Below are 27,609 nucleotides of genomic sequence, written 5' to 3' on the forward strand. Positions count from 1 at the left end.
TATCGTAAACATCGAATGCATCATCTGTGTACAGCTTAGGTGCGAGCGGTTACTGCGCCTGGCTACCGATATTCATTCTTCCATACCTGTAGGGGGCGGTGTGTGAAAGCGTGTGTGTGTGTGTGTGTGTGTGTGTGTGTGTGTGTGAACTGAATGTGTCCGCGTATGTGGCATTGTGCAGACCGCACTGTCGGGTCTTACGTCTGAGAATTCTACACGGCTTTGCGTGGAGGATCTGGCGCTCGTAGCCACGCCCCCTCGTGCGAGAAATGAAAACGATGAAAGGGAACTCGTTTTAATACACCGTTATCTGTTTGTTTGTTAGTTTGTTTTAAAGTGGCAGAAGCATGGCTGCTGAACAGACGGAGCAGTGTGCCTTAACATGAGCTCAGGCCCTGTCCTAATCCACCTCACCGTATCTGGCTCCCTTCCTAGGCTCCCTCCTCCGAATCTTCCTGTCCGTTTCCTGTAGGTTTTCTCCTGACGAGATAAACACTCCTGTACTTATTGGCTCACGTTAGCAAAATATATTAATAAAAATCCTCCTATATGTGTATCGATAATCAGGTGCATAGTAATACATTGTGATATTTACTAGGGATGCATCCATACCATACCCCCCCCCCCCCCCCCAACGTCCTGGAATTACAGCGCTGGGAATTCCGGAGTTTTTGATTAGGGAATTATGAGCTGCAGTTCACTTCCAAATGGACGCAGCATAACCCTGCTTTCACACTAGCCATCAACGAGTCATGGCATATGTGGGTGTGGCCTGTCCAGCGTATTATTTAAAAACTAGTATCTCTCTCATATATATATATATAAATCTACACACACACACACCACTTCTAAAGCTGATTCAGTAAATCAGATCGGTGTGTGATTACCGTGTTGCGCGCTCGGCTTCATACTAGCTACGTTCTCAGACTAGTTTAGCAAAGCGCTCACTCACCAGGGGCACCAACGACCTCTGCTGAGCTTTATTCTTTTTCCTAACGTCTCTGTACACGTTTGTCGAGAGCTTGAATACGAAAGGAGGAGACGCTCGTTTTATCGTGGGATCGCAGGTAGGAACTGCAACGTCGGAAAAGTCGCTCGCTAGTGTGAAGGCAGGGTTACACTCCCTGGTTTGACTGAGACTCATGGTCGCTTATTTCTCTCTGTGAGTGCGTGTGAGAGTGCGTGTGAGAGTGCGTGTGAGAGTGCGTGAGAGAGTGCGTGTGCACGTACGTGACGGCTTGCTGTAGCACGAGTCACTGTTGAACTGATACAAAGGGAAGATGAAGATCTGTCATGCTAACGCTAAGCAGGAGGTTGGATCTGATGCGGATTTTAGATTTACACTCCAGAGTTTAAGATCAGATCTGGATGAAGTTTATGAATTAAAGTTTAAGGTGAACTTTATATTGGATAAGTAAAAAAAAAAAGAAAATGTGGTTTATCATGCACTCTGCTGTCTCAACTGTTGTGTTTTTAATTTTATTCTTAATTATTTTATTTTTTTTGCATTTATTTATTTTGCACAACACTGATTTTGTTTTTAATTGTCATGGAGTGACTGGCTTTAATTATGTTTCCTGGTTTATTTTTTGTTCTTGGCGTGTGTGCGTGTGTGTAAGTGTGTGTGAGGGTCGGTCCTATGAAAGCAGAGTGTCGTCATCGTGCGACTTTGCCGAGGCCGCTCCTGACTTTACATCACGGTTGACAATATTTTTGTTTAAATTCCGATTCACAGTATAAGGGGCGGAGCCTGATCAGTTCCCGAGTGCTGAAGAAGCGTAATAATCGTTCGGATATCAGTCCACGCGTCTCTGTTCAGTTTTTCATTTGTCCAGGGATCCAGACACGACGCTCGGAACGAGGAGTCCGATTGTAGTTCCATGTTCTGGCCTGCAGGAGGCAGCGTGTCGTCACCTGACCAAAATCTAGTCTCCATTAGTTTTTTTTTGCTCTACTTTGTAAGGACCTCTATGCATCATAATAGAAAATGGCATAATTCCGACTCCCGAGGTCCAATCCAGCATTTAAAGCAGCCGTGTCTCACCGTAACATCGTTTAATCCTGCACATTCGCACCGTTTACGATCTTTCTCGTACTCGTGGGAAAGACGTAGCGCGCAGCGTCGTTCTCAATTTCACAAGAAACAAATCTAGCCCCGCTGTAATTCTGTGACGGTAGAACTGTGGATGGATTTAAACTCTGGTTAACGTGAAGTGTTTGATCCTGCTGAACACACACGCTTCGGAAGCGGGGAAAAAATCAACGGTTCCTCAGCGATCACGCAACGTTTATTTTCATCAACACAGTATTGTGGTGTTATTCCCACCGGAACACGGAAATCTTTCGTTCTTGCTCTTTTCCTCGTTCCCGTTTCTGTAAATTCTGGTTTTATTCACGTGAGGCCGGAGGCTAGCGGACCCACGTGCGCTCACAGAAGTATAAATCAGGCCTGAGGCACAGACCGGCAGCTTCGTTTCGTTCGATCTTGAACCGTTCCTTCGTTCTCTCGATAAAAGCGTTTTGAAAATGTTTGGCGTTACGGCGTGGTGTGTGAACGCTGCTGTGATACTGTATTCATGGATCTTTCTTTGATTTTGGGGGGGTTTTTTAGTGTGTGTTGTTTTTTTGTTTCATTTTCCAAAGTGATGAGGGACCAAGCAGGCTCACAGACAGAGTTCAACTTTTTGGGGGTTTTTTTAGGGGGAGGGGGTGAGGGGGTGAGGGGGTGGGGTTTGATGCATGTTAACAGAAGGTGGAGGTTGACAAAAGTTATTTTTGGGTCCAAGAAAAATAAAAACAAGTAAAAATGCTACCCTGGAATCAAGCATGTGGTCACAGAGACCTGGTGTGAACCATCAGCTCGGCGATCGGCGTCGTTCTCCTGACCACCTTCTCCATGTTTCTCAATCCGCTGCTCAGGAACAACGCTTTAGTTTCAGAAAAAGGGAAAAAAGTGTGTGGGGTTTGTGGGTTGGTTAGTAAACAGTGCACTCTGTGTGTGTGTGTGTGTGTAGGGGGAGGTGTGTGAGGTGTGTATGTCGCACTGAAGTCCTCTTGTCTCTTACTAGCTGTATATCGTGCTTTTCAGAAGAAAAAAAAAAAAACACATCATCCGAGAATCAACATTAATAAAAAAATCTATAAAGTTCTGGCTGTCGCTTTTATTTTTTTTGTTTTTTAAATAGCTCCAAATAAAAGTGATCTATTTATTTAAAATACTTTTTGATCCAAATCCAATCCTGTGGATAAGGATTATATTTAACAAAGCCTGCTATAATAATAATAATAATAATAATAATAATGGTGATAAACACTATAAATAAAAAGTAAGAACAGAAGTTAGTGTTTCAAACTGCTGTAGGATCTGCATTCAATTAGAATAGTTTTAAAAGGTTATGCTTTTTGTGTACCATCAATTGCAAAAGTGTTGACCCCCTCCCCCTAGTTTTCACCTACTATTCCACGATGTGACGTAATGAAACGTAACGTAATGAAACGTGGGTGTAACCTGGAAAAATTCTGAAAATAAGTCAAAACATTCAGGGTCCAGGATCCAGAAGGATATTATCCAGAGGATATGAAAAAAGACTGGAGGCAGTCTGAAAGAAAGACAGAGCGAGAGAATGAAAAAGAGAAGGTATTTAGAGGATATTAAAACAAATTGATATAAAATTTCAAAAAAAAAAAAAAAAGTTAATGGCCATTTGAAGGAATGAAGAAATAAAGAATAATAATAAAAAAATTCACTCACAAAATATTTTTGATTTTTTTTTTTTTTAAAAAAGAGCAATAACAAAAAAGAAAAATTAGAAAGAAAAAAAAAACAGGAAAGTGGAAAAAAAACAAAAAAAATGACGTTTTGCTTTATTTGTATTTTCTTCATTTCTTTTTTTTAGAAAAAAAGAAGGAATGAAAGAAAAAGAAAAGAGCAAGGCCTAAAGGGAAAAAAGAAGAGCAAAAGAAAGAAAAAAAGTGAAAAAAAGAAATACAAGACCGAAGGAAAAAAGGAAACAAAATTAAAGAGAAAGAGAGCTTTGTTTTGCTTTCATTTAAAAAGTTCTGGGGGGTTTTTCATTAAATTTTTTGTTGCTTTTAACAATAAAGGAATAAAGCTCAGAACATTAAGTTCTTCATTTTGTCTCAGGGTGCACAAACTTTTGCACTCACACGCATGTAAGTACACAACTCTCCTTATTTTTCCACACTGACTCGCCTTCCCATGAAAAGTGACTTTGTTTGAGCCCATCCCCGTCTCTGATTGGCCGGTTTGCTGAGTGGGCGGAGCTCGGTGTTCTGGCTCCTTCTCGCTCCAGCTGTTTTTGTTCAGTCTGTTTTTTTTTTCTTCTGGAGATCCATGATGAAGATCACGCTGGTGAGCATCACCGTGACCATCGCGCTCCTGCTGGAGGTCCACGCTGACGTCCTGCCGCAGAAGAACTTTGACCTGAAGAGGGTGAGAGCAACTTCATGGAGTTTTGTGGAGGAGAAAGTTCTCCTGGTGTGTTTGAGGTGGAGATACAGATCTTCGGTCAGGTCTGCTTCTCATTACTCTGCTCCGGCCAAAATCGAACGAATATTCAAAAGCTCAGATTTAAATATTACGATTCCCATTTTAATATTTGTTTATTTATATCTATAAAAGTTTCTGTAACGTGTAGATGTAAAGAAACAGATCCGGTGGTTGTGCTGCTCTGCTCAACTCACAGCTTATTAATATTCATAAGATCAACATTACCATCATTAACATTATCGTTGATCCAATTTATATTTCGTGGATTAAGAAGTTTCTCAAATCGTGTCACTTTAAACCATTTTAAAATCTATAGAATAAATTGTTGAAGGAAAAACAAATTAAACATCTCTACACTTTTATTCTCATTAAACTATCAGGAGTGTATGAATATGCAAATTAGAACAGCCCCATGTTCTATTCATTGATCAACTCGCTGGGCAGTCTGGCAATTTGCATATTAGATGTAATTGGAGGAAAGCAATTGACTGTTTATTGACGTCACAAACTGAGCTCATACGTAGCCCCGCCCACAAATATATTTTACCTGGTGGAAAGGACTGTCTTCGTCTCTCCTGTCCAAAGAAAAGGAAAAAAAAGATAAATTAAAAAAAAGACAAGAGAAGAAATCAATAAAAAGAGAAAAATGGAAAAAACTCAAAAAAATAAAAAATTGAAAGAAAGAAAGAACAGAGACAACAAAAAAGGGTTTTTTTTTTAAAAAAAAAAGGGAAAACTAGTGTATTACAAAAAATCTCATCATTCTGACACGATATTAACATTAAATTTAAAACAGAGTTTAATAAAACTTTTATTTACATCTATACAAATAATTTATTAAAACAGAAAAGGAGAAAAAAACAAACAAGTCTACAGTTTATACTTTATAGCAGTTTTACACCAGTTTTTATCTGTAACTCTTTCATTTTTTTAAAAAAAAAAAAACAAAAAAACAAAAGAAAAGCGAACGCAAAAAGAAGGCAAGGAAGTAAAGAGAAAAAAGAAACAAATGAAAAAAGAAAAAGACGAACAAAAAGGGGAAGAAAGTAAAGAAAAAGAAATAAAAAGAGAAAAAAGAAAAAGAATAAAGAGAAAAAGAAAGAGGAAAAAATAAAGAATAAATGAGAAACTCGAAAAAAAAGAAAAATAGAAAGAACAAAAGAAAGAGAGAGAAAAAAGGTATAAAAGAAAGAAAAAGAATGAAACCAGTGTTAGAACAAGATCATATCATCCTGACACGATAAGAGTTTAATTAAAAACTGCGTTTATTTTTTCTCTTTCGGTTCTAAGTAAATTAGTTTTGTAAATGTAAATAAAAAGAAGTTTACAGTTGATACTTTACAGCTTCCAGTTAGAACGTGTAATGGTCATTTAAAAACATGTTTTTAAATAAAATAGCACAACACCTGCAAAATGTATTTTTGATCTAATTTATCACGATATCGATATTACACGCCCATATCGCTCAGCTCTAATCCTGAGGTGGAAACTTTATCCTGACTTTAAAGTGGCGTTGTGCGTTGTCCACGTGCGCCGTGTGTTCAGTTCGCAGGTCGCTGGTACCGCGTGGGTCTGGCGTATAACTCGCCCGGCTTCGCCCGGCACAGAAACAAGCTGACCATCTGTATGGGCGTGGTGGAACCGAAGGAGAACGGAGACGTCATGATGACCGTGTGGAAAACGAAGTGAGTGTTAACAACAAAACACTCAGCACTGTGTTTAACTTCAGTAACCAATCACTGTGTTTAACTGGAGCAACCAATCACTGACGTCGTAGACGTGTCTGTGGGCAGAGACTTGTTTTAGGTCGAGATCGACTGGAAATCAGTTTTACCGAAATTTTTTCTGATATTTATACGTTGTTCCATAATCGGATATCGTTTTTGTAATATCAGCGCCACAGATAAATGGCGCCCTCTTGTGGGCGTTTTGAGAGTTGCGCACAGGACCGCCATTGCAGTGCTGCATCGGTTTTATTGCCATACATACATGCATTTATATTTTTCTTTTTCTATGTAAGTAAATTCTGTTTTAAAAAGCACATCACTGCATGTCGTAATGTGTACAGCTGTGTGAGTCACCAATAAAATGAGATTTGGCGTCAGCGACCATAAACACACAGTGTAACTCCTCCTCCTTTTATAGGGTGCCATTACTTTTGTCCTAGTTCGACGGCTTGCTTTGTATGTTCTAACTGATGGATTTGAGTTTCACAAAAGGTTCTTGTGAATGCTGCATGATTCAGGTTTGGTGGCAGTTTGTGTTGTAAAGCGTGTCAATGTGTGACGCTGCACGTGTCTGTGTGCAGGTCCTCCATCTGCCAGAAAGAAGTCTACAAATATGAGAAGACGGCCGTACCTGGCGTGTTCACGTACTTCAGCACACGTTAGTGATCTTTCAGCAGTCCCAGAAACGAGCCCTGTCACAGACGTGCGTTATATAGCGTCGTACGAGCTACTGGATGTGTAAACAAAACCTGATTAAAATCAGAAAATCGGTCCAACGGTATGATCCCAGACACGGTATCGTGGGGCAAAAGGTTTGGGGAGAGAATTAATTTAGTACTGATTCTCAGGAAAAAATAAAGACAGTGAAGAAATGTTCGAAATTGGATCAGTAGTGAAATGAATTGTATTGAATCGTATCAGTGATGAACTGAATCGTATCGGATCAGTAGTGAATAAAAGTACACTGAATCATATCAATGCTGAATCGAACTGCATCGGATAGCGAACCGAAGTGCAGCGAATCGTATTTGTGATCAGCCAAAATTTACCGGATCGATAGTGCACAGAAGTATATCATACGTCATCAGTGCTGAATCGAATCATAACGGATCAGTGGTGAACTTAAATGTTCATATTTGATCAGAATTGACTGAATCGAATCCTATAGCTGCTGAACCGAATCGTATTGGATCATTGGCAAACCGCAGTGTATTGAATCGTATTTGCGATGAACCAAAACTTATCGGATCAGTAGTGCATTGAAAAGCATGAAATCATATCAGTGATGAATCTAATCATATTGGTTCAGCAGTGAACGAAGCATACTGAATCATGCAGGTGCTGAATTAAATCATATTGTACCAGCAGTGAATTGGATTGAACCGAATCGTGCCAGATCAGCAGTGAACTAAAGTGAATCGAATCGGATCAGTAACGACCTGACGTTCATTACGAGCAGCAGTGAATCAAAGTGTACTGAATCACATCACTGAACCGATTCATTCCGGATCAGTAGTGAATCAAAGAGTATGGATTGTTACTTGTTTAACTGTTGGGGGGGTTGTTCTGTGTATCGTACCGTCTGAGACGGGGAGAGTCACTCCCGTATGAACTATAATTAGAAGTGCAAGCGGTTCTAATGTAAAATACTTCATCAGACAAGAAATACCACGTCTCCATCTCCAACCACAAGACTGATATAAATATAACACATGAACTATTTACTCCCTGTATCACAAATCAAGAACCGAGACCGCTTCATATGCAGTGTGTAAATAAATAAATGAATAAACTAAGAATAAACAAACAGCCCAAATCTGCAATGTTTAATATAAACACCCCAAAAGTAAACACGCCTCCAAGCTTTAAGAGCCTGGAAAGCTCCGAGACCGCTCGCTATATGACTCAATATTACACATTCCTCTGTGTGTGTGTGTGTGTGTGTGTGTTTTACTACAAAGAGCTTGGACAAGTTTCCCTGTACTTGACGTGGAAGAAAGCAAGAAATAAAATAAATAAAGGGGAAAATTTGCAAAAAGAACGGTACAATAAAGAAGGGAGGGATAGAGAAAGAAAAACAAGAAAAACATGAAGGAGAGAGGGAGAATTTAACAAGAAAGAAAGGAAAATAGTATGGGGAGTATGTATGTGTATATAAACATTTTAAAAAGAGTAAGAAAGAAAAACTATAAGCAAGACAGAAAAATGTGAGAAAGAAAAATATATGAAAGAAAGAAAAGGAAAGAAGAAAAAGCATAAGAAGGAAAGGAAAAGATGGCCAGCATCAGGAAGGGTCTGTATCTGGCGTTCAGGTGTTCTTTCCTCTCACAGGACACAGCCGCGTGAAGGACATCACTGTGGTGGAAACCAACTACGGCGAGTTCGCTGTGATTTATAAACACAGGAAGTTTAACCGGGAATTCTCTCAGGTGTCCCTGTACAGTGAGTGAATCAGTCACGTGATCATCCGTACATTCTCACACGTTTCTACATACTAACACACACGTTCGCATAGTCACAAACACGACCACACACTAATACACGTGTCTGCATGTGGAGAGCTGAAAGGCTCATTATTCACGTGCATCTAGGATAATGCCACGCTCCGCCAGGTGTTCGGTTAGCATCACACGTCACTTAGCAGGTGCGTTAATTATCTCATTACAAAGCTCCTCCTCTACCGTGTTTAAGGAATCTACAGCAAGTCGGAACATCCGACAATAACTCGCACACCGACGCACCTGTCCACGCGTTCACACACTAACACACAGCTCCACGTTTTCGTACAGTAACACACCTGTCCACACGTTCATACGCTGGTTCATACACACACGTGTGTTAGTGCAGTTGTACACTCTCTGTTGTCTCTGGTTTCTGGTTCAGGTCGTAGTCAGAAGTTGAGACCAGAAGTGATTGAGAAGTTTAAAAAATACGCCACGCAGCACGGCTTCCCTGAAGAGTCCATTGTAATTCCACCACCAGCAGGTAAAACACACACACACACACACACACACACACACACACACACAGAACAATGTGTATAATATACTGTATAACTAATGTATAGAGGCATGTCATGGTCACGCCTATCTTGTGCTTCTCTCTCCTCAGATAACTGCCCCCTCGCACGCCACTAAGTGAGTACACATTTTACACACACACACACACACACACATTATATATATATATACACACATGTATATATAGATAAGGAGAATGATTGTGTTTTTCAGAGTGGTGTTGGATTACAGCACAGCGCGAGTGTGATGCAGCTCAGACAGGACGTTCTCTACAGAGCCCAGCTACTGAACTGGATCTCAAGGCTCCATCAGGAGAACCTACTTCTGTATCTTAATCAACTGTTAATGTTAATCTGTAATAAAGCTGTAAGGTCCACTCGCTGATCCATCTCACGATCATAAACTAGTCAGTCTCGGCCATTAGACAATTAGAGGTAAATTAACGAATGCTATTTACATGGCCGCTCACGCTCGCCCTTTTATCTAAAAGTATTTTGTTTAGTTCCCTCAGATAGTAGACCCTTAATGTACACCTGTCAGGTGTTACTTACAGTAATGTTATTTCTAGCCAGAGGTCATGATCGCTATAATTTACAAAGATAGACCAACATTACCCAAGTTTAAAATAGCTTTATATAAATCATGTCATAGTTTCCTATATACAGTACGTACACTTAGCTGGAAAAGTATTAGAATAAGCAGAGGTTTAAACTCCACCCTGTTTAGGTTAGTCGATCACCTTGGCAATTAACTAGCACACTCGAACTAACGCCGAGCTGTTAGTCGGAGCTCTAAAGTCTCAGCCAGCGTACCTGACGCTCCACTCGGAACCGAGCTTTACTCCGCTCCTAACCCGAGCGTAGATTTGTGGAAACATGGACTTAACGTAATCTATTAGAGACAATCATTCAGAATATAATCAAGTCTAATCATTTATTTAACCAGGTAGGAACATATCCAAATCCAACAAGAAGAAGAAGAAAGAATCACAATCAAATTCAAACATTTGAGAATTAAACTCACATACCTGGTAGAAAAAACTGCACGCAGCGACTGTGCGGGAGATCTGTCTGTCTGCCTGTCTGTCTGTCTGTATGCCTGTCTGCCTGTCTGCAGGTTCTCCCGAGTTCCTTCACAACCCTCCCTGAATATCCAAACTGAGTAAACCTTGTGTCCTTTAATCAGTGAGGATTTGTGGAAGAATGTTGTTTTTTTCCCCTCGACCTCTTGGAGTTTGACCTTATTTTGACAGAGACCTTCCGTACCAGTCACACGGAAACCTCTTAAACGTAAATCAACCAAATGGTACCGAATCTTCTGATCAACGAGATCAACAAAGAGACCTTCTATTCATCAGTCACACACAGAGACCTCTACGATTATTCATTTCATTCTTCATTTATTTATAGAGCACTTTTAAAAACAGCCTCAAGACTGACCGAAGTGTTAGTGTACATGAGCAGAATACAGAAAAATTAAAATGTATAAAACATCTCTCTCTCTCTCTCTCTCTCTCTCTCTCTCTCTCCTGCGTTTTAGCCTTGAACAAGGGACCGTCAGTAGGTTAAGGTTGCCAGATCTGAAAGTAATGGGAGGGTTGTAGGGACACAATGCGTCAGACAGGCAGTTAGGAGCAAGGTTCTGTAAGCATTTATAGACTGGAAGCCAGTGGAGATCTCACACACTGGGAGTGGCTTGATCATATCTGATCCGTTCTTGAGACATTTGGCTGCAGCTGAAGGTGAGCTACCTGGAACTGAGGGGTGTTCATTCTCCAAGCTGAAAACACCTAAACTCTTAATCAGAAAACTCCTTACATTTGCAGAACAGGATAAGTCACTCAGTGGGGTGTGTTCTGTTACTGGAAGTGATGCAGACCTTCCGGTGCCAGCCTTACAAGTCAATATAGAGTAAGGCGAGACACTACAGGTACTTTTTATTGTACCGGTACTTATTTCAAATAAATGTACATGTGTTTATGCAAATGAGGCTTCATTTCATTCAATACACACAAATTTGCATCCTTAACACAACTAGATGATAGGATTGAAATGTCTCGACATTCGTATTAGATTTATTACTGCAGTTTAAGAGACGCTAGTCTTCTTTCCTCTTCTTTGGTTTTTTACGGCAGGTTACATCACTGCCACCTGCTGTCTCACTGTAACTTACTATTTCTTAATTCAATTCGTCCTCCCAGTCCATTTATAGATGTATAGTTTATCAAAAATAAAAATCTGAAAAACTGTTTACCTGTATTGTATTGATTTCTAGCGATAATTGAAAATATAGAAAAATAAAGAATGATTTTTTTTTCTTCTAACCCGCCAGTGTGTTGTGTTCAGTCTGTAAACAGGTACTTAAAGCTGAATAACTATTAGTATTAGTAGTAATAATAATAATAATAATAATAATAATAATAATAATAAACCTGAGTTTATGGCGCCGAGTTTATTGCTCTACTTCGCCCCCTAGTGGAATAACACTGACTAGCTCGCTATGTGTGACAACCCTGATTTACACACTGCACTGTTTTGTCTTGTTTTGTCTTGTTCAAAGATTTAATAAAAACCACAGCTCTGTATAAAAACACTGACGCAGCGTGACAGTCACGTGACTCACCCAGTTGACGGCCATTTCCTTTCCACTACAACAAAAACACATGAATATATCATTAATGACACTGATAGATCACTCATTACCTGATAACCATTATTATCCCTGACACTTCTGTCCTCTTTATTCTCTCGCTTTCCTCTCTCGGAGCTCTTCAGCTGCATTTTTTAAATAATGTTTCCAATCGAAATCCATTCGGATTATCTTTAGCTCCTGCACTGTTACAAACGAAGAGCTTCATTAAAGCGAACTGATTTAATTAACCCGCTGATTGGCTGCTTCTACATCACGCGATCAATTTAGACCCATCCTATTGGATGTCACGAGTTTTTCCTGTCCACAATCCGGAAACGCTTGGATTAGCTTTCACAACATTAGCACATATTAGCTATGTTATTCTCAACGTTTCAGCATTAAGATTCTATAAAAGTGCTTTCAGTAATATCTAAATATCCTGAGTAGTCTGGAGTTTTCATTAACCTTGTCTATAAAACTACGCGAAGATATTTGCCTGCAGTGCATGTGAATAGTTTAATGTTTGGATTAATTTAATGAAATAACGACCTTTTGGATGTGTTGTGTATATAAGACTATCTTGCGTTCCACCCCTTTTGTATATCCTTCTATTTCTGTGTTATAAATGAATGAATAAATAAACATTTTAAGAATAATAATATTTCTGCATAATATTTCTTTATTTTCTCTTTTTTTTCTCCATTTTTTTTCTTTCCTCCCCTCTTCTATTTCCTTTCTCTTTGCTTTAGAAGAATGTAAATTACAGCCGAGCGTACCATTTCCACTTACGGTGTGATACTCGTATATTAGGTGTAATATTTGTGTGTAAGGATGATAATTGTGTGAGGTGTGTGTTGAAGGTTCCGTGGTGTGACCAAAACACTAAGAAAAATTCCTAATACACGTAAATGTATATGGCGAATAAAATGCTTCTGATTCTGATACTTTAAAGAAAATAGAAAAGAAAAAATACTGAGGCTTGTTGTGTTATTTTCCATTTCACCTTCTAACGTCCTTGACGGTCTGTAAATACCATAACACCAATCACTAATCCAAATCCTTTTACCCAGATTAAGCTTTCCAGATTAATCGTCTTGGCAACGTATATTTACAACAGGTTAAATTTATATCCTGTTATTTTAAAATGCGACATAAACAGACACACAGAGCACAGGATAAATAAATCAATAAATAGATAAGAGGACCTTTGGTCTGGTTGGTTGGACTGATTTTAGGTTGCTTTGTGCCAGTGGGGTAAAAGCACATAACCCACCGTTCGATGGCTTTAACAGCAGGAGGCGGAGGAGGAGGAGGAGGAGGAGGAGGAAGAAGGTGCTGTTGTTCTCTCGATATTACAGACTAGAACCTCATTTGGATCTGAGACAGACAGAAATGCAGGCTGTGTTTGTGGTTCTCCTGCTGGCCGGTGTGGGTCTGATCCATGCCGGACCTCTACCTCCGCAACCGCTCCTCCAGACCCAGGAAAACTTCGACCTGGACCGGGTAAGAACCTCTACACGGCGTCAATAAATTTCAGAATATTAAAAAAAACACAAATACAAGTCAATAGTGATCAATTAATAACAATCCTTCAAACGTGTTACTGAATAATATGAACAGTTTGATGCTAATCTCTCAGATTTGTTGTCAGAGGAAGCATTTTTTTTTAATATAATTAGAATATTTTGTACTTTTATGCATAAATTAAATGACTAAAACTGAATTTATTTACATGATCACAAAATATATAAATGTTAAGATAAACAGAGAAATAGCTAGCAATACATAATTAGTAATACATCGTTAAATTACTATGTTGTAAACTAAACATTTTAATGAATTCCCCAAGATGACACGACCAAACCAAGTATGTACAGATTTAAATTATTCCTAGTTCTGCTACTCGCTAACTTGCTAGCATAATATTGTAGCCTTGAGTTTGCTGTTTGCATTCGAACTTTGCTAGTTTTCTAAAATTATTAAGAAAAGGAGCACTTTAGAAAATCAGGATGTGATTAGTACAAACAAATATTTATCATATCAAATGTTCAAGTGTTGTTAGCTAGCTAGTAACAAAATATTGTGACTCTCATGCTAGAGACTAGCTAGCTAACACTTGAACTACAACACGCTTAATATTGGTAAACAATAAACTTTAAAACCTCTGTTTGTCAGAAATAACATATCGTCATACACGTTCAGTCGACTTGTGTCCTAATTAACAGCTGTAGTGATATTTATCCTTCCAGCATTGATCTATAAAGCAGAACAAACGTCCTTGATCAAAGAGCAGAAACTGTTTACACATTGGCCTGTTTACACACCAGTATTACACAATGTTCATGACATTACTTTACCAAAGATATTACTTGGACAAAATTGCTTGTTTATACAAATAACAGATTTGACCTAGCAAAGACAAAAAAAAAAAAAAAAAACAACAACTAACATGTATGATAAGATATATATATCTCTTATATATCTATATCTATATATATATATATATATATATATATATATATATATATATATATATATATATATATAAAATGATTTGAAAATGCATCATTTAAAATGGTTGTTTTGTTTATAAAATGGTTACACACATTGTTTACAGACAGTTTAAACACAGGTATAGTGTCCTTCACAACAGCATTGAGCTGCTTCAGATAAATACGTTTTTAATAAGTATTTCTAGAAATCTTAATTTTTGCAATTACTGTGTAACTTCATTTATCGTCTTGTGTTTGAAACAGCTTTTTCCTTTTTGAGTCGTCCATTATACATTATAAAAATGAACAACATTCCCTCAGCCCTGAACACATTCCCCACATGACTCCTGACTCGACTCACAAGTCACATGTTCAAAAGGAAGGTGCATCATCTGAATTTCTGGAGGATCCTGAGAAGAAGAAATATGTTTTTTTTTTTCTTTCTTTTTTCTTTATATTTATGATGGTGTGATACTGACTGATGGGGTCACTTTGAAATGTACGACACCGTTACCCAAATTATTGATTGTGAAATACATTTAAATATTAATTAAAGAAATGAAATTCGAATTAAAATATTAGAATGGTGTTCAGGTTATTAGCATAGATGCTAGTTAAGGAAATCTTGCATATTTGCTAAAATCTGTGCTAAAGACGTAACCCTGTTACTTTCAACTCTCATTTAAGAGAAAAGAAAGTGTTCTTCCATTTAATATGTTGTCACGCACACACACACACACACACACACACACACACACACACATGTGTCAGCCATGTTGTTTTGTGGGCAGTTCTTGGGGAAGTGGTATGACGTCGCCTCGGCCTCCAACTGCCCCTGGAGGATGAAACACAAAGGAGAATCTCCGATCGGATCTCTGGAGCTGCAGCGTAGCGACTCTCCAAACTCCCTGAACATGACCCGCATCATGTCCAGGTACACACACACACACAAAACACACACACACACAAAACACATAAGTGTCTTATTTCTCCTATACCACAGAAATCTGCCAACAATTACATTTTGATCATATTTTCTATCCATTTATAGTTACATTTAATGTTGTATCATGTTTCCAAAAAACCACAAAGAAGTGTAAACTCTGTGCTGAAGATTTGGGAAAACTTACAGTTTCAGCTTCACCTCCGACTGTTACACAGCGCTGACACTGGAGACTCCTTCCTCATTTATTCTATTTAAAGAACTCTTCACCATATCAGTGATTACGTATGTTTGTTTATCTGTGTATGCAGCCCTTCCTGTGAACGAGCCGTTACTATAGAAACGATAACGTATCAGAATGAGTGCATTAATATAAACCTGCGCTACTGTCACAGCCGCTGTTATAGAGAATTAATCAACACCTTCTGACCAATCACAGTCGAGCATGTGGTGTAAAGCTGTGTAAAAGGTGTTGTGTGGATTTTATTGGTAGGCATGGTGTGTGTAAGAAGATCACTGGTAACTATGTGAAGACTGAAACTCCAGGAAGATTCTACTACCACAGTGTCAGTGAGTAAAAATGCTAAACTCATGATCACAACTTAAAATGGAATGAAATCTTTGAACTCTAATATAATCTCTGGCTGTGTCTCTGTACAGAATGGTCAGCGGATGTGGACGCCTACGTGGTGCACACGAACTACGACGAGTATGCGCTGGTGGTGATGTTCAAAGAGCGGCGTGGAGGAAACAAGACCACCTCGGTCAAACTGTACGGTGAGGAATCGTTTACGGCTTTATTAAAGTAAAAGTCAGTAGGAGTCTTTGATTAAGATCTTCAAGTCAGCTTGTTGAGTCGGTTCTTTGAGTCAGCTCTTTTAGTCATCTTTTTGAGTTGGAGTTGATTCAGCTTTTAAAGTCATCTTTTTGAGTCAGCTCTGATTCAGCTCTTTATCTCAACCCTTTGAGTCACTACTTTGAGTCAGCTTTTTTAGTGATATTTTTTAATCGACTCTGATTCAGCTTTTCAATCGGCTCTTTAAGTCATCTCTTTAAGCCACCACTCTGAGTCAGCCATGATTCAGCTCTTTGAGTCACCACTCTGAGTCAGTTCTTTTAGTCATCTCTGAGCTGGTGCTAATTCAGCTTTTAAAGTCAGCTCTTTGAGTCAGCTTTTTGAGTCAGCTCTCTTTAAGTCAGCCCTTTGAGTAAACAACTGTGAGTCAGCTCTTTTAGTGATATCTTTGAATCACCTCTAATTCAGCTTTTCAAGTCAGCTCTTTGATTCAGCTCTTTCTTTAATTCAGATCTTCAAGTCAGCTTTTTGAGTCGGTTCTTTGAGTCAGCTCTTTTAGTCATCTTAGTGAGCTGGCTCTGATTCAGCTTTTAAAGTCAGCTTTTTGAGTCAGCACTGATTCAGCTCTTTATGTCAGCCCTTTGAGTCACCACTTTGAGTAAGCTTTTGTAGTGATATATTGAATCGACTCTGATTCAGCTTTTCAAGTCAGCTCTTTGAATCAGCTCTTTCTTTAAGTTAGCTCTTTAAGCCACCACTTTGAAGCACCACTTTGAGTCAGCTCTTTGAGTCAGCTCTTTGAGTCACCACTCTGAGTCAGTTCTTTTAGTCATCTCTGATCTGGTGTTAATTCAGCTTTTAAAGTCAGCTCTGATTCAGCTCTTTAAGTCAGCCCTTTGAGTAAACGACTCTGAGTCAGCTCTTTTAGTGATATCTTTGAATCGACTCTGAATCAGCTTTTCAAGTCAGCTCTTTGATTCAGCTTTTTCTTTAATTCAGATCTTCAAGTCAACTTTTTGAATCGGTCCTTTGAGTTGACTCATTGAGTCAAATATATGAGTTGGCTCTGATTCAGCTTTTCAAGTTAGTCTTTTTGAGTGAGCTCTTTGAGTCACCTCTTTAACTCAGCTCTTTAAGTCACCTGTTTTAGTGATATCTTTGAATCAACTCTGATTCAGTTCTTTAATTCAGCTCTTTGAGTCAGCTCTTTCTTTAATTCAGCTATTTTAGGTGAACATTGAGAACAGACTCCCATATATGAACATCTGAACATCTGAACATCTTTCTAGATGTACGCAATGCTGTTATTCATTCATTCACTCATTCATTCATCTTCAGTAACCGTGTTATGCTACATTCACGACAGCAAGCAGCAAAATGACGGGCAAGTGTTAATTTTGTACATATGTGTGACGAAGTGCCAGTGGGAAACATGAGGAAAGATTGAGGTTTTCTGGTTGCTGCCCCCAACAGGTCGTAAGAAGGAACTGCGTCCTACGCTGCTGCAGGAGTTTAGGACCCTGGTGGCTGAGCAGGGAATGAGCGCGGATACCATCTCTATTAAACAGAACAAAGGTATAAAACTATACAATTCCCATCAGAGAGGGTTTGATAATATCACAATAATTCTAGTATCGTCCAGTGTAGTCGAGGGCAAACTTTCGGGGGGAGATGGGGGTGGGTTTTTAAAAAAAGAAAGCATAATGTACCTATTTTTACAGTTCATCTGCAATAAAACTAATTTTAAGGAGGTATAAATGAAATGTGGATGAATCCTTCAACACGACATCATCATCAGGAACATATTATACAAAGACATTTGACCTAAAGAAGACAGGAAGTATGTGTGAGGGTTTAAGGTAAGGTGAGAATGACACCTGTTATAAAGGTAAAGAGTGGACATGGAGGATTTGAGAGATTAGTTATAGCACATTTAGAAAGTGCAACACACTAATTGTTGTTGCTGTGAATTAAAATGTTCTTTGTCATCCTGATTTTGTGCTAAGGGTGTGCAGAATTTTGCACTTGAGTGCATGCGTGTCTCCCTGGCTTTGCTGAGGAGACACATTTCGTCCTCTAGTGTAATTTTTAATTATTTAAAACATTTCATTCCTTTAACAAAGCTTACTTTACTTCCTATAGGGGAAATGTTTTAGGGTATTTATTTAAGGTGGTCAGATCTAATACTTTCTCTGTCTCCTTTTTTCCCCCTTCCTCTTTAGAAGATTGTGTTCCAGGAGAAATAACAACTCCACAGACTGAGGTTCAGGTATTTAAAAAAAAATCAATTCATTTTCCATCATTTCTGTCCTATTGATTACTTAGGCTAATTTTTTTCATTATTCCCATAATGCTCTGCATGTCACGTGGCTATGGAACGGTCCAGAAGAGAACAAGACGATCTGCGGTGCTGCCTCCATCTGAGGAAGGTTCTGCAGACGACACACCCATCTTCAGAGGACAAGGTGAGTGAACACACACACACACACACAAACACACACATACATACACATATACACACACACACACACACACACACACATACACATATACATACACACATGCGCGCACACACACACACACACATGCACATACACAAAAGTATATGTAAAGGGAATTAGACCGGCTGATTTGATTGGACGCTCTGACAGCTGACGTTCTATTGATGTTTAAAATCCAAATTCAACCTTCTTTCTTTTTCTTCTGAGTGAAATCACTTTCTAACGCACCTCTGTGTGTGTGTGTGTGGTTGTGCGTGTGTGTGTGTGTATAGAGTCCTGTACAGGTGCCCCTGACCCTGGTCCGTGTTTCGGGATCTTCCCCCGCTACCACTACAACTCCTCCATCATGACGTGTCAGATATTTCAGTACGGAGGCTGTATGGGCAACCAGAACAACTTCCACACTGAGAAGGAGTGTCTGCAGACCTGCCGCACTGAGGGTGTGTGTGTGTGGGTGTGTGTGTGTGTGGTAAAATACTAACAGGGTGATGTGATGAAGAAGAGTTACTGTTACCACGCTGAAGTAGCAGCAGCTCACCAACAGTTACATTTCTTTATTTATTAAAGAATGACACACGATGCTTTTCAGCAGTTCATAGTTACATTTAATGTCGGTGAAACAAGTTAGTTCTTGTTCTCGCTTACGTTATAGCAGCTATAAACACTCGTTCCCTCACCAGCCCTCTCTTTTTTCTTTCCGTTACTATAGAAACGATTACGTATTCAAACGAGCGCATTAATTAATATGAACCTGCACTAATGTCAGAGCTGCTGTTCTAGAAAACTAATCACCACCTGCTGACCAATCAGATTCGCGTGTTCTCTCACCTGTCCAGCTGCATGTCGGCTCCAGATAGACGTCGGTCCATGTAAAACGTTGCTGCAGTTCTGGGCTTTCGACTCGACCAGTGGAAAGTGTGTGTCCTTCTACTACGGAGGTTGTCAAGGCAACGGCAACCGCTTCTACTCACAGAAAGAGTGTGAGGAGTACTGCGGCGTGAGCAAAGATGGTAAACACACACACACACACACACACACACACACTTATACACACACATCAATTTTATGAATAAATAAATAAACATGTACAGTATATGTATAGCTGAGTTAAATTACATTCACCTTCATTTATCGATGTTTTCCTGAAGATTACAGCAACTGTCTCTTTCGTGACGTGCTCAAAAGTATACGCCCCCTAACACATTTGAGTTTGTACATCATTAATGTGTTTAATTATTTAAACCAGTCACATGTTCACTTTGTTAAAGTCTTAGTTGCCTATGAAAGTTATAAATAAAACCCTCAGCGGTCGAGTTAAGAATCAGGGAATCAGCTCTGGAGAAGGAGATAATGGGGATAAAAAACATGATGTTTATCTACATTAATGTCACATTCAGCAATTTAGACTGTTTTACTAATGATGTAATATATTTAAACACACTGTTTTGTGTTACTCGTGATAATGAAGGAAGATTCGTTAAAGTTTTGGACTCAACTCTATATGTAATGTAATGTAACTTAGTTGCTTAAAAATACTGCATGTTTATACTAAATTATATTGTGTGTTTCTTATATTTCAGGCGATGAGGAGTTCCTCAAGGTGAACTAAAGACGAATGTGGGGGGAAAAAAATCAGTAAATAAAATACCGAACAGCTTTTTAACAGAGTTTATTTTTCCTTTAATGTAGAAATAATACAGAATAAACAGACTCAGGATCACCGCTGGTTTATTTAGAGATCAATTCTGCGTAGATGTAGAAACTTTTGCGAAGATTTCCTTGGAAATAAAATATTAAATATTAAAATGTGCTGGAGAGCGACTCAAACGATTTCACACACTGTTAACACGCTGCATGAGAGACGATATTAAAACATGGCAAAGGTGTTATAAGTTAGGTGTTAACACATAGAGAAGCTACGCAGCTACGCGTGTTTGATGAATTTAAATAAATAAAATACAACAAAGAAACAAACAAACAAACTAAAACATTTTGGATATTTCTATATGTTGAATAAAATAAAGTTTTTTTCCCCTTATTGTGTTTAACATTGCAATGATTTGGGGGCGGGGCTATGTATAAACTTGCATAGTGATGTCATGTAACACGCTCACTGGTTTCAGCCTATCATGCCTGATATGCAAAAGATTAGAGGATGACACTGGTGACTATGGAAACTTTTAGCTGAAGTATCTAGCTAGCAAGTTAGCAACCAAACAGTTTTTGGCTGTTATTAAATAAATCATCGAGACATTGAGGATGTGAATTGGGACTGAAATCCTACTGATGAATGTGAGCTAGTTTATAAGCAGTTAGCTAACTGACTAGCTAACTTAGAAATGTTACTAGGCTATAGAGGATATTGATACGTTTCTAGTTTGCATACTCATGTATATTCATAAATACTGCCATTTTAATGAAGGTGAAGGTATAGTGATGTTCCTCTGCTATTAAAAAAAATAAAATAAAAACACTAAACAGTTTATTATTGTGCATTAATTTGTTTTAATATTTTAAAATGTCGTTAATGTTCTGACATGTAATTTCGGCTCTGTCCATTGGGGGTCAGTGTTGTCTGACTCCATGATTCCACCTCACAGCTCAGTGTGTTAATATCTGAGGTCAGGGTTTGGATTAAGGAGACTGGTCTGAGATCAGGGCAGAGCAAGGAGGTTCTGCCTCGAGCGGCGGCGTTCCTGTTCCGGCTTCCTGTCCCGCAGATTCCCAGCGTTCCCGACCCGCGATACTGGAGAGAGAATGCTGGGAATATCCGGAGAGGAAAAAGGAACTGACGGCTTTCTGTGACCTTCCGGTCAAGGCCATATCACCTGCTCGCCCACACACACTCACACACTCATACACACTCGCACAAAGCGAAATAGGAGAACGATAGACGCCAATAAACCTTCGTTCAAACACGTACGCAGGTTTAGAGACCGCTTCAAAAATGTACAGAAATATTCCGAACATATTTGGCGTTTCATCGGAATTCCTTTTGCATGAACTTGGATAAGGATATGGTTCTTGCCGTGCGCATTAGAACGGAAAATTAGGATAAGCACCAGCTCAAAGTTCCAATAACTTCATTTTTCCTAGAAGGATTCCAGATTCCCATTTTAACGGGGTGCCAATACATTATTCATCTATAACATCTGGATGTAGCTGCATGACCTCGTGTGAAGCTTGTTAGTGTGATGTCACGAATCATTCTTAACAGCTTGAACCAATCACGTTTGACATGCAAAGCTTCAGCGGATGACCACATGGTAATGTAACACTTTCCGTAACAAGCTAGCTAAGTAGTTAGCAGCCTCAACGTGTAGCTGAGAACTGGCGCATTATTTGTGGACAACTGGAATCACATATACAATCTGGAATGACGACGCCCCTCCCCCACCATCCCCCAGGCCACACCCCTAAAATTATACGGCGGATAATACAGTTCCATTTTGAACTTAAATTTGTAAATATTTCTTCTAATTTGCTAGCAGAGAAAGTTATCCGTGTTTAGAAACGTTTCAGAAGGGTTAGGAGCAGACGTTAAAATAACATTCTTGCAACGTCTTACAATTCTAACATTCTTAGAATAATGCTCACACAAGGTAACGTGACAGGAAGGTTATAGCAGCGTTGTTATAACAGGAACGTTTATAAACGTTATGCAGAAGCTTTCTCACAAAACCTGACAGATTTAAATGTTCTTTTAGAGTCACCGGGTAACGTTCAGAAAACGTTCTTCTAACCTTAAACAGCTGGTGAGATACATCACGCTCGTAGTCTCAGTGCAGCACAAACATCGCACTCTGAACATCTCAGCTAATCGAGAACATTTGGAGAAAGGAGGAAATGTTTTGCATTTCATTTTTAGCCAAACTGCTTCTTTAAATCCATGAATTTTTTTCCGCATGAATATATTTTATTTTAATATTTTATTATCATGAGGTTTGTAATGTTCTGACAGAGCAAACATCATACATTTGGGGTTTTCTGGAGAATGTTGGATCGGGATCTCGGGTTTTAGAATGAATCCTGATATGCAAGTTAGTGAGAGATTGTTTGTGTGTGTGTGTGTGTCTGTGTGAGTGTGTGTGTGTGTGTGTGTGTGTGTGTGTGTGTGTGTGTGTGTCTTTGGATGAAGCTGCTGCTGGATGAAGCTCATGCAAATGTTTTAATGCAGTCAGAAACCAGAGCGCTGCGGTCTGGGTAAATGAAACAAAAGTGTGTGTGTGTGTGTTTGTGTGTGTAAAACTTGGATGGGGTTAGTGGTATGGGAAGAGTTCTGGTGTGTAAATATGTAGTGTGTGTATGTGTGTGTGTGTGTGTGTGTGTGTGCATGATGAGCTGGTTGGCAACTCAAACAGACTCAGACCACTGGATAAGATCAAAGCAAGAGTCACAGAAGGGTTCACTTCGCCTTCAGGACACACATACACACACACACACACACACACACACATACACACATTTCCATGGAACATGGTCTCAGAATTTCCCACATAAGAACTGTTCATATGAAGACACACCTACAGGCTAATTTCTCTCTCTCTCGCTCTTTCTTTCTCTCTCTCTCTCTCACACACACACACACACACACACACTCTTCTACAGATGTACTGATGCAAATATGTTCATCCCTTAAAGAGAAATGCAAATATATTTTTATAAAAAAACATTATATATTTATATAAACCTGCGCTACTGTCAGAGCTGCTGTTATAGAAATTGAATCAACGCCTTCTGACCAATCAGAATCCAGAACTCAGCAGCGCTGTACACATCGATGTGGAAACTACAACCTCATCATATAGCCGAACACTGTAACCTTATTTTGTTTAGACGTCCATCAACCTGGAAACCGGAATCATTTTCTTCTTTACGGCAACTCGGTACGAATCTGGCTTATGAACCCGCCTCCCCCTAGACCACACCCCCTCTTGCATCTTATTTCTCTTTTTCTTTTCTCTTTGAAAATATGGAACAAAATAAGCACTTCTTTCTATTCCTCGTGCTCTAACATGTGAACATTTGATTACGTTTCTTATGCAGACGCAACTGTCTTCCTGTTGTCATGTGAACCGTAATGAAAGTTCACTAGCGCCACCTGCAGTACTGGAGCACTCATGCACAACGGACAAAACAATACAGTACAGAGTGTGCAAAGCTTATAAGATTGCAGAGATGATTTTTCCTTACCCATGCTGAGGACGTGAACGCTGCACAGATTAGGGTTACCGGGACTCCGTCATGTGTCTCCGCTTGCGAGTGTTTGGTGATCGGACCACGCATGAAACCAGGTCACGCTCAGCCTGAACGTGACGTGCTCAGGTGCAGTGCTAGTCTGGTGGCAGGCATGTGATGGATGATGAGATGGATGTCTTAGCCAGACTAGACTCCTGGAATGGAAACTGGCTTTGGGATCTGAGGGAAAGAAACCGAGTTAATGTCAGAGATGGAAAGGAATGGACTGGAGAACAGCTTTATATCCACACGCACATTACTCCACATCTTGATCGCGGATGATCTCTGTCCTACTTCAGACTTCCTACAGGAGATGGTGTGAGGATGGTGGAGTTTTCCCAGTGAGACTTCATGTCTCAGGAATGTTATTTGTTCAGACTTCTTGGTGGAGAAAGTGCTCAAGATGGTTCCTCCTACTGTCTCCATAATGCTGCTGGGGTTCTTCAGTTCTCATGGTAGGAATGATGGTGATAGGGAGGCATCAATGTAGCCTCCTGTGTATTTGGTACAAGAGCACCTTGAGGCACGGTCAATCATCGATGTTCTGGTAGTATCATCAGACCTGAGGTCATGTTCTGTACACTTGGGTAAAGAGAGGGTCAGAACTATCACCTGATCACACCTTGGTGTTGAATTTGTAATTTGTTGCACAGGATGCCAGATAAATTTACTTCATAAACCTTGGCGAGCATTCCCAGTTGCTTGGGATCATCTGGTGAAGCTTCGTTGAGAGATGAGTTTAAGCTTGGTGAATGTCATGGTGGTAACTCTTGGATGTCCTGGTCAAACACCAGCAGTGAGGGAAGCCATCAGGTTAAAGAAGGAGGCCTTTCCGATTATTCCTCACGGAAGGTTGAACGGATTCAGTCGCGATTCCCACTAAAAACCCAGGGATGGATGTCAGGACGTACAGCAAGACATGGAACATCATGAAACTCTTAAGGGCTCCTATTAGCCATTATTAGCATCAAATAGCTTCCACAACAAAGCTGACAGAATCTAAAATGAGCAGATCTGTTTTAAGAACTTATTAAAGTCCTCTGTCCTGAAGACGTTACAGTTTTACCTCTGACTGTTACAAAGCGCTGACACTGGAGACTCCTTCCATTCCATGAACTCTTTACAGAAAACTTCACCACGTCAACGATTAGCACTGTGCGTTTGTAAAAAGCCGGATCTCTGCGTCTCAGCGCCGATGTCGTAAATCAGCCCTAAACGACACGTGGCCTCTGCATCAGTTCCTGACCTAGTTTTCGTTAGGAACTGGTGCTGATCTAATCAGAGCGAAGGTGAAGCGAGGAGACGAGTGTGTGTACATGTGGGTTGTCAGGTTGTTAGCTAAGCGGTTGTAAAAGCACACTTCCTTTCAGCACGTTAAAACCGTTGAGACTTACGTGATTAAATACTAACCAAAGTGTGGTACGTTTTAACGTCTCCGGAGACGTGAGCATTTCCCAAGCCTGCTGGAGGAAAAAAAATCATAATGAAAAAGGTCCAAGTCAGGACTGTGTAAAAAGACTTTCATTGTTGAGCTTCCTGTGGTTTGACGAAGCAGCGCTTGCGGCCCTGAACTCCACGCTCGGTTGCACGCCTTGTTTTGCCTGTTGGCTTTCCTTAAACACCGTCCACAAGCAGTTAACATTTTTATTTTCAACTGTCTGGAACGGAGGACGGCATCGTGGGGGAGGGGAGGAGAGAACGAGGGAGGGAGAACGAGGGAGGGAGAACGAGGGAAGGTTTCTGCACTCCCTTTTCACCCTGCACTCTCACCGTCCCTCCTGCTCCAGAACTCCACTGTGGAGGCACATTAACACCGAGAACCAGAGCGTTAAGGACAAGAAGAAGGAGAGAGCGAGACAGATGAGAAGAGAGCGAGACAGATGAGAAAAGAGCGAGACAGATGAGGAGAGAGCGAGGCAGATGAGGAGAGAGCGAGACAGATTAGGAGAGAGCGAGACAGATTAGGAGAGAGCGAGACGGATGAGGAGAGAGCGAGACAGATGAGGAGAGAGCGAGACAGATGAGAAGAGAGCAAGACAAGAAAGTGAGACAGATGACAGAAAGGAGAAGAGAGTCCTGCGCTGTGTTGACGCTGTCCCTCGTCCCTGTTGGTGTAGTGTTTGTTATAGAAGGTTCTTACAGGTTCTAAGTAGAATCTTACAACAAAACGTTTCCAACTGTCATTTATTTAGAAATCTAGAACCATTAACTGTCTAAAGAACCCTTGGAGAAGCATTTTTCCAAGAGTGTTCTAAAAGCCTGGAACACAAGAACCCTGCATGAACACTGCATTTTCCAATCAGAACCCCTGGAAGAAGCTGAGATTGATCTTAATTATATAAAGAACCTGAGAACCTTTTTTTTGACAGAATGTAAAACAAGTTCGACTCTAAAACCCTAAGAATTTAGACCTCTTAAAGGTTCTGTGTAGAACCCTGTAACTGAGAGTTTCCCTTCTGGAAAAGGCTCAAAGTATAAAACCTTTAGAGATTTAGAACCATTATCCAAACTATTTAAAGAACCCTAGAGGAACCATTTTTTTCTAGGAGTATAAGAGTATACACTTTTAGAAAACCCTAAGGATTTTTTAATTTTTGTGGTTCTATGTAGAACCCTGCAATAGAGGCCTCCAAGTATAAGCTCTTCAGAAAGTTAGAACCATTAAGGATCCAAAGAACCCTTGAGGAACAAGGAGTGTAACATACAGTGCATAGAATTAGGGGAAAAAAAAGGTTCCATATAGAACACGAGAACCATACAACAGAGAGTCTTCCCAACAAAACTCCTGTAAGAGTTTTCCCTAGAACCATGTTGGGGTTTTTTTTTAAAATAAGAATGTAAAACAAGGTTCAATCTAATGCCTTAATGTGGTTCTCTGGTGGAACTTTCAACTGCGGGTCTCCCATTTGGAAAGGTTTCCAAGTATAACCCGTTTAGAACCCTTAGAACCCTTAACTGTCTCCCAGTGTAAAAGTACAAAAGATAGTTCCATCTAGAACCGTGTAGGAGATTTTATTCTCACGCAGTGTTAATATGCTGTATAGGAATGAGGCGTAACTGTGTGTGTGTGTGTGTGTGTGTGTGTGTGTGTGTGTTCTCCATATGGGTTCTCCCTCACCCTCCTCACACAGAAGGCAGATGCCACATGGGCCTCTGGGTCACGCTGGGCTGCGACTCCTGACAAAAACTGAACAGTAGTGAGGAGACCAGCTGCCTACACACACACACACACACACACACACACACACACACACACACACGCACACACACACACACAAACACACACACACACACACACAACTAATCAACACCTTCTGACCAATCACAATCCAAAGCAGCTTCCTAAAATGAACTGAAGGAACGAGTGTGTATAGCTGCTATAACGTAAGTGACAACAGGAACTAACTCGTTCAATGTAACTATAAACGGATAAAAAAACCCGGATCGTTCTTTAATGAATAACAAATTGTAATTGTTGGTGAGCTGTTGTGGGGTAAGAGGAATAAAACACTCAGGGACGTGCCGTTACGGGGAAATAATCATCTTCAGGGAGGTAACAGTAACGCCACTTCATCACCCCACGCTGTCGCCGCTGATTATTTTCCTGTAAGAGCGCCACACACACTGTGTTTCATTCCTTAACTATACACTACAGTAAATACCTTCACACGAGAGAGAGAGGTGTTCAGTTCAGTACAGAGGAGAGTGAGGGCTTCACACACTCACACTCACACACTCAGACTCACACACA

The 27,609-nt window shown here is 39.9% G+C and overlaps 2 protein-coding genes across 5 annotated transcripts in view; both read left to right on the forward strand.

Annotated features, from left to right (window-relative positions):
• Positions 1-9,682, forward strand: part of ptgdsa (prostaglandin D2 synthase a) — a 90,982-nt gene extending 81,300 nt beyond the window's left edge. The window contains exons 2-8 of one of the 4 annotated variants that reach the window (XM_053645945.1): positions 3,015-4,453; positions 6,056-6,195; positions 6,819-6,895; positions 8,569-8,679; positions 9,121-9,222; positions 9,349-9,374; positions 9,471-9,682. In XM_053645945.1, the coding sequence (XP_053501920.1) occupies positions 4,355-4,453; positions 6,056-6,195; positions 6,819-6,895; positions 8,569-8,679; positions 9,121-9,222; positions 9,349-9,374 (555 nt within the window). In that variant the 5' untranslated portion in view covers positions 3,015-4,354 and the 3' untranslated portion in view covers positions 9,471-9,682. Of the gene's footprint in view, positions 1-9; positions 4,454-6,055; positions 6,196-6,818; positions 6,896-8,568; positions 8,680-9,120; positions 9,223-9,348; positions 9,450-9,470 lie in introns of those variants that run through there. The other 3 variants (XM_053645943.1, XM_053645946.1, XM_053645944.1) reach the window with 3 other exon arrangements.
• Positions 9,683-13,197: 3,515 nt separating this feature from the next.
• Positions 13,198-20,658, forward strand: ambp (alpha-1-microglobulin/bikunin precursor). Its single transcript, XM_053645694.1, has 10 exons — positions 13,198-13,391; positions 15,172-15,314; positions 15,817-15,893; positions 15,984-16,100; positions 17,593-17,694; positions 18,342-18,388; positions 18,506-18,584; positions 18,893-19,060; positions 19,457-19,630; positions 20,201-20,658. The coding sequence occupies exons 1-10, from the start codon at positions 13,281-13,283 to the stop codon at positions 20,227-20,229; spliced, it is 1,047 nt and encodes a 348-aa protein (XP_053501669.1). The 5' UTR covers positions 13,198-13,280; the 3' UTR covers positions 20,230-20,658.
• The last annotated feature ends 6,951 nt before the right edge of the window (positions 20,659-27,609 follow it).

The sequence above is a fragment of the Ictalurus furcatus genome, chromosome 16 (genome assembly GCF_023375685.1).
Source record: "Ictalurus furcatus strain D&B chromosome 16, Billie_1.0, whole genome shotgun sequence".
NCBI classification, from domain to species: Eukaryota; Metazoa; Chordata; class Actinopteri; order Siluriformes; family Ictaluridae; genus Ictalurus; species Ictalurus furcatus.

Coding starts and splice junctions, on each gene's coding strand:
- ambp (XM_053645694.1), top strand. CDS start 13,281: ATGCAGGCTGTGTTTGTGGTTCTCCTGCTGGCCGGTGTGGGTCTGATC. Junction 17,695..18,341: donor CTCTATTAAACAGAACAAAG/GTATAAAACTAT, acceptor CTTCCTCTTTAG/AAGATTGTGTTCCAGGAGAA. Junction 19,061..19,456: donor GCAGACCTGCCGCACTGAGG/GTGTGTGTGTGT, acceptor TCACCTGTCCAG/CTGCATGTCGGCTCCAGATA.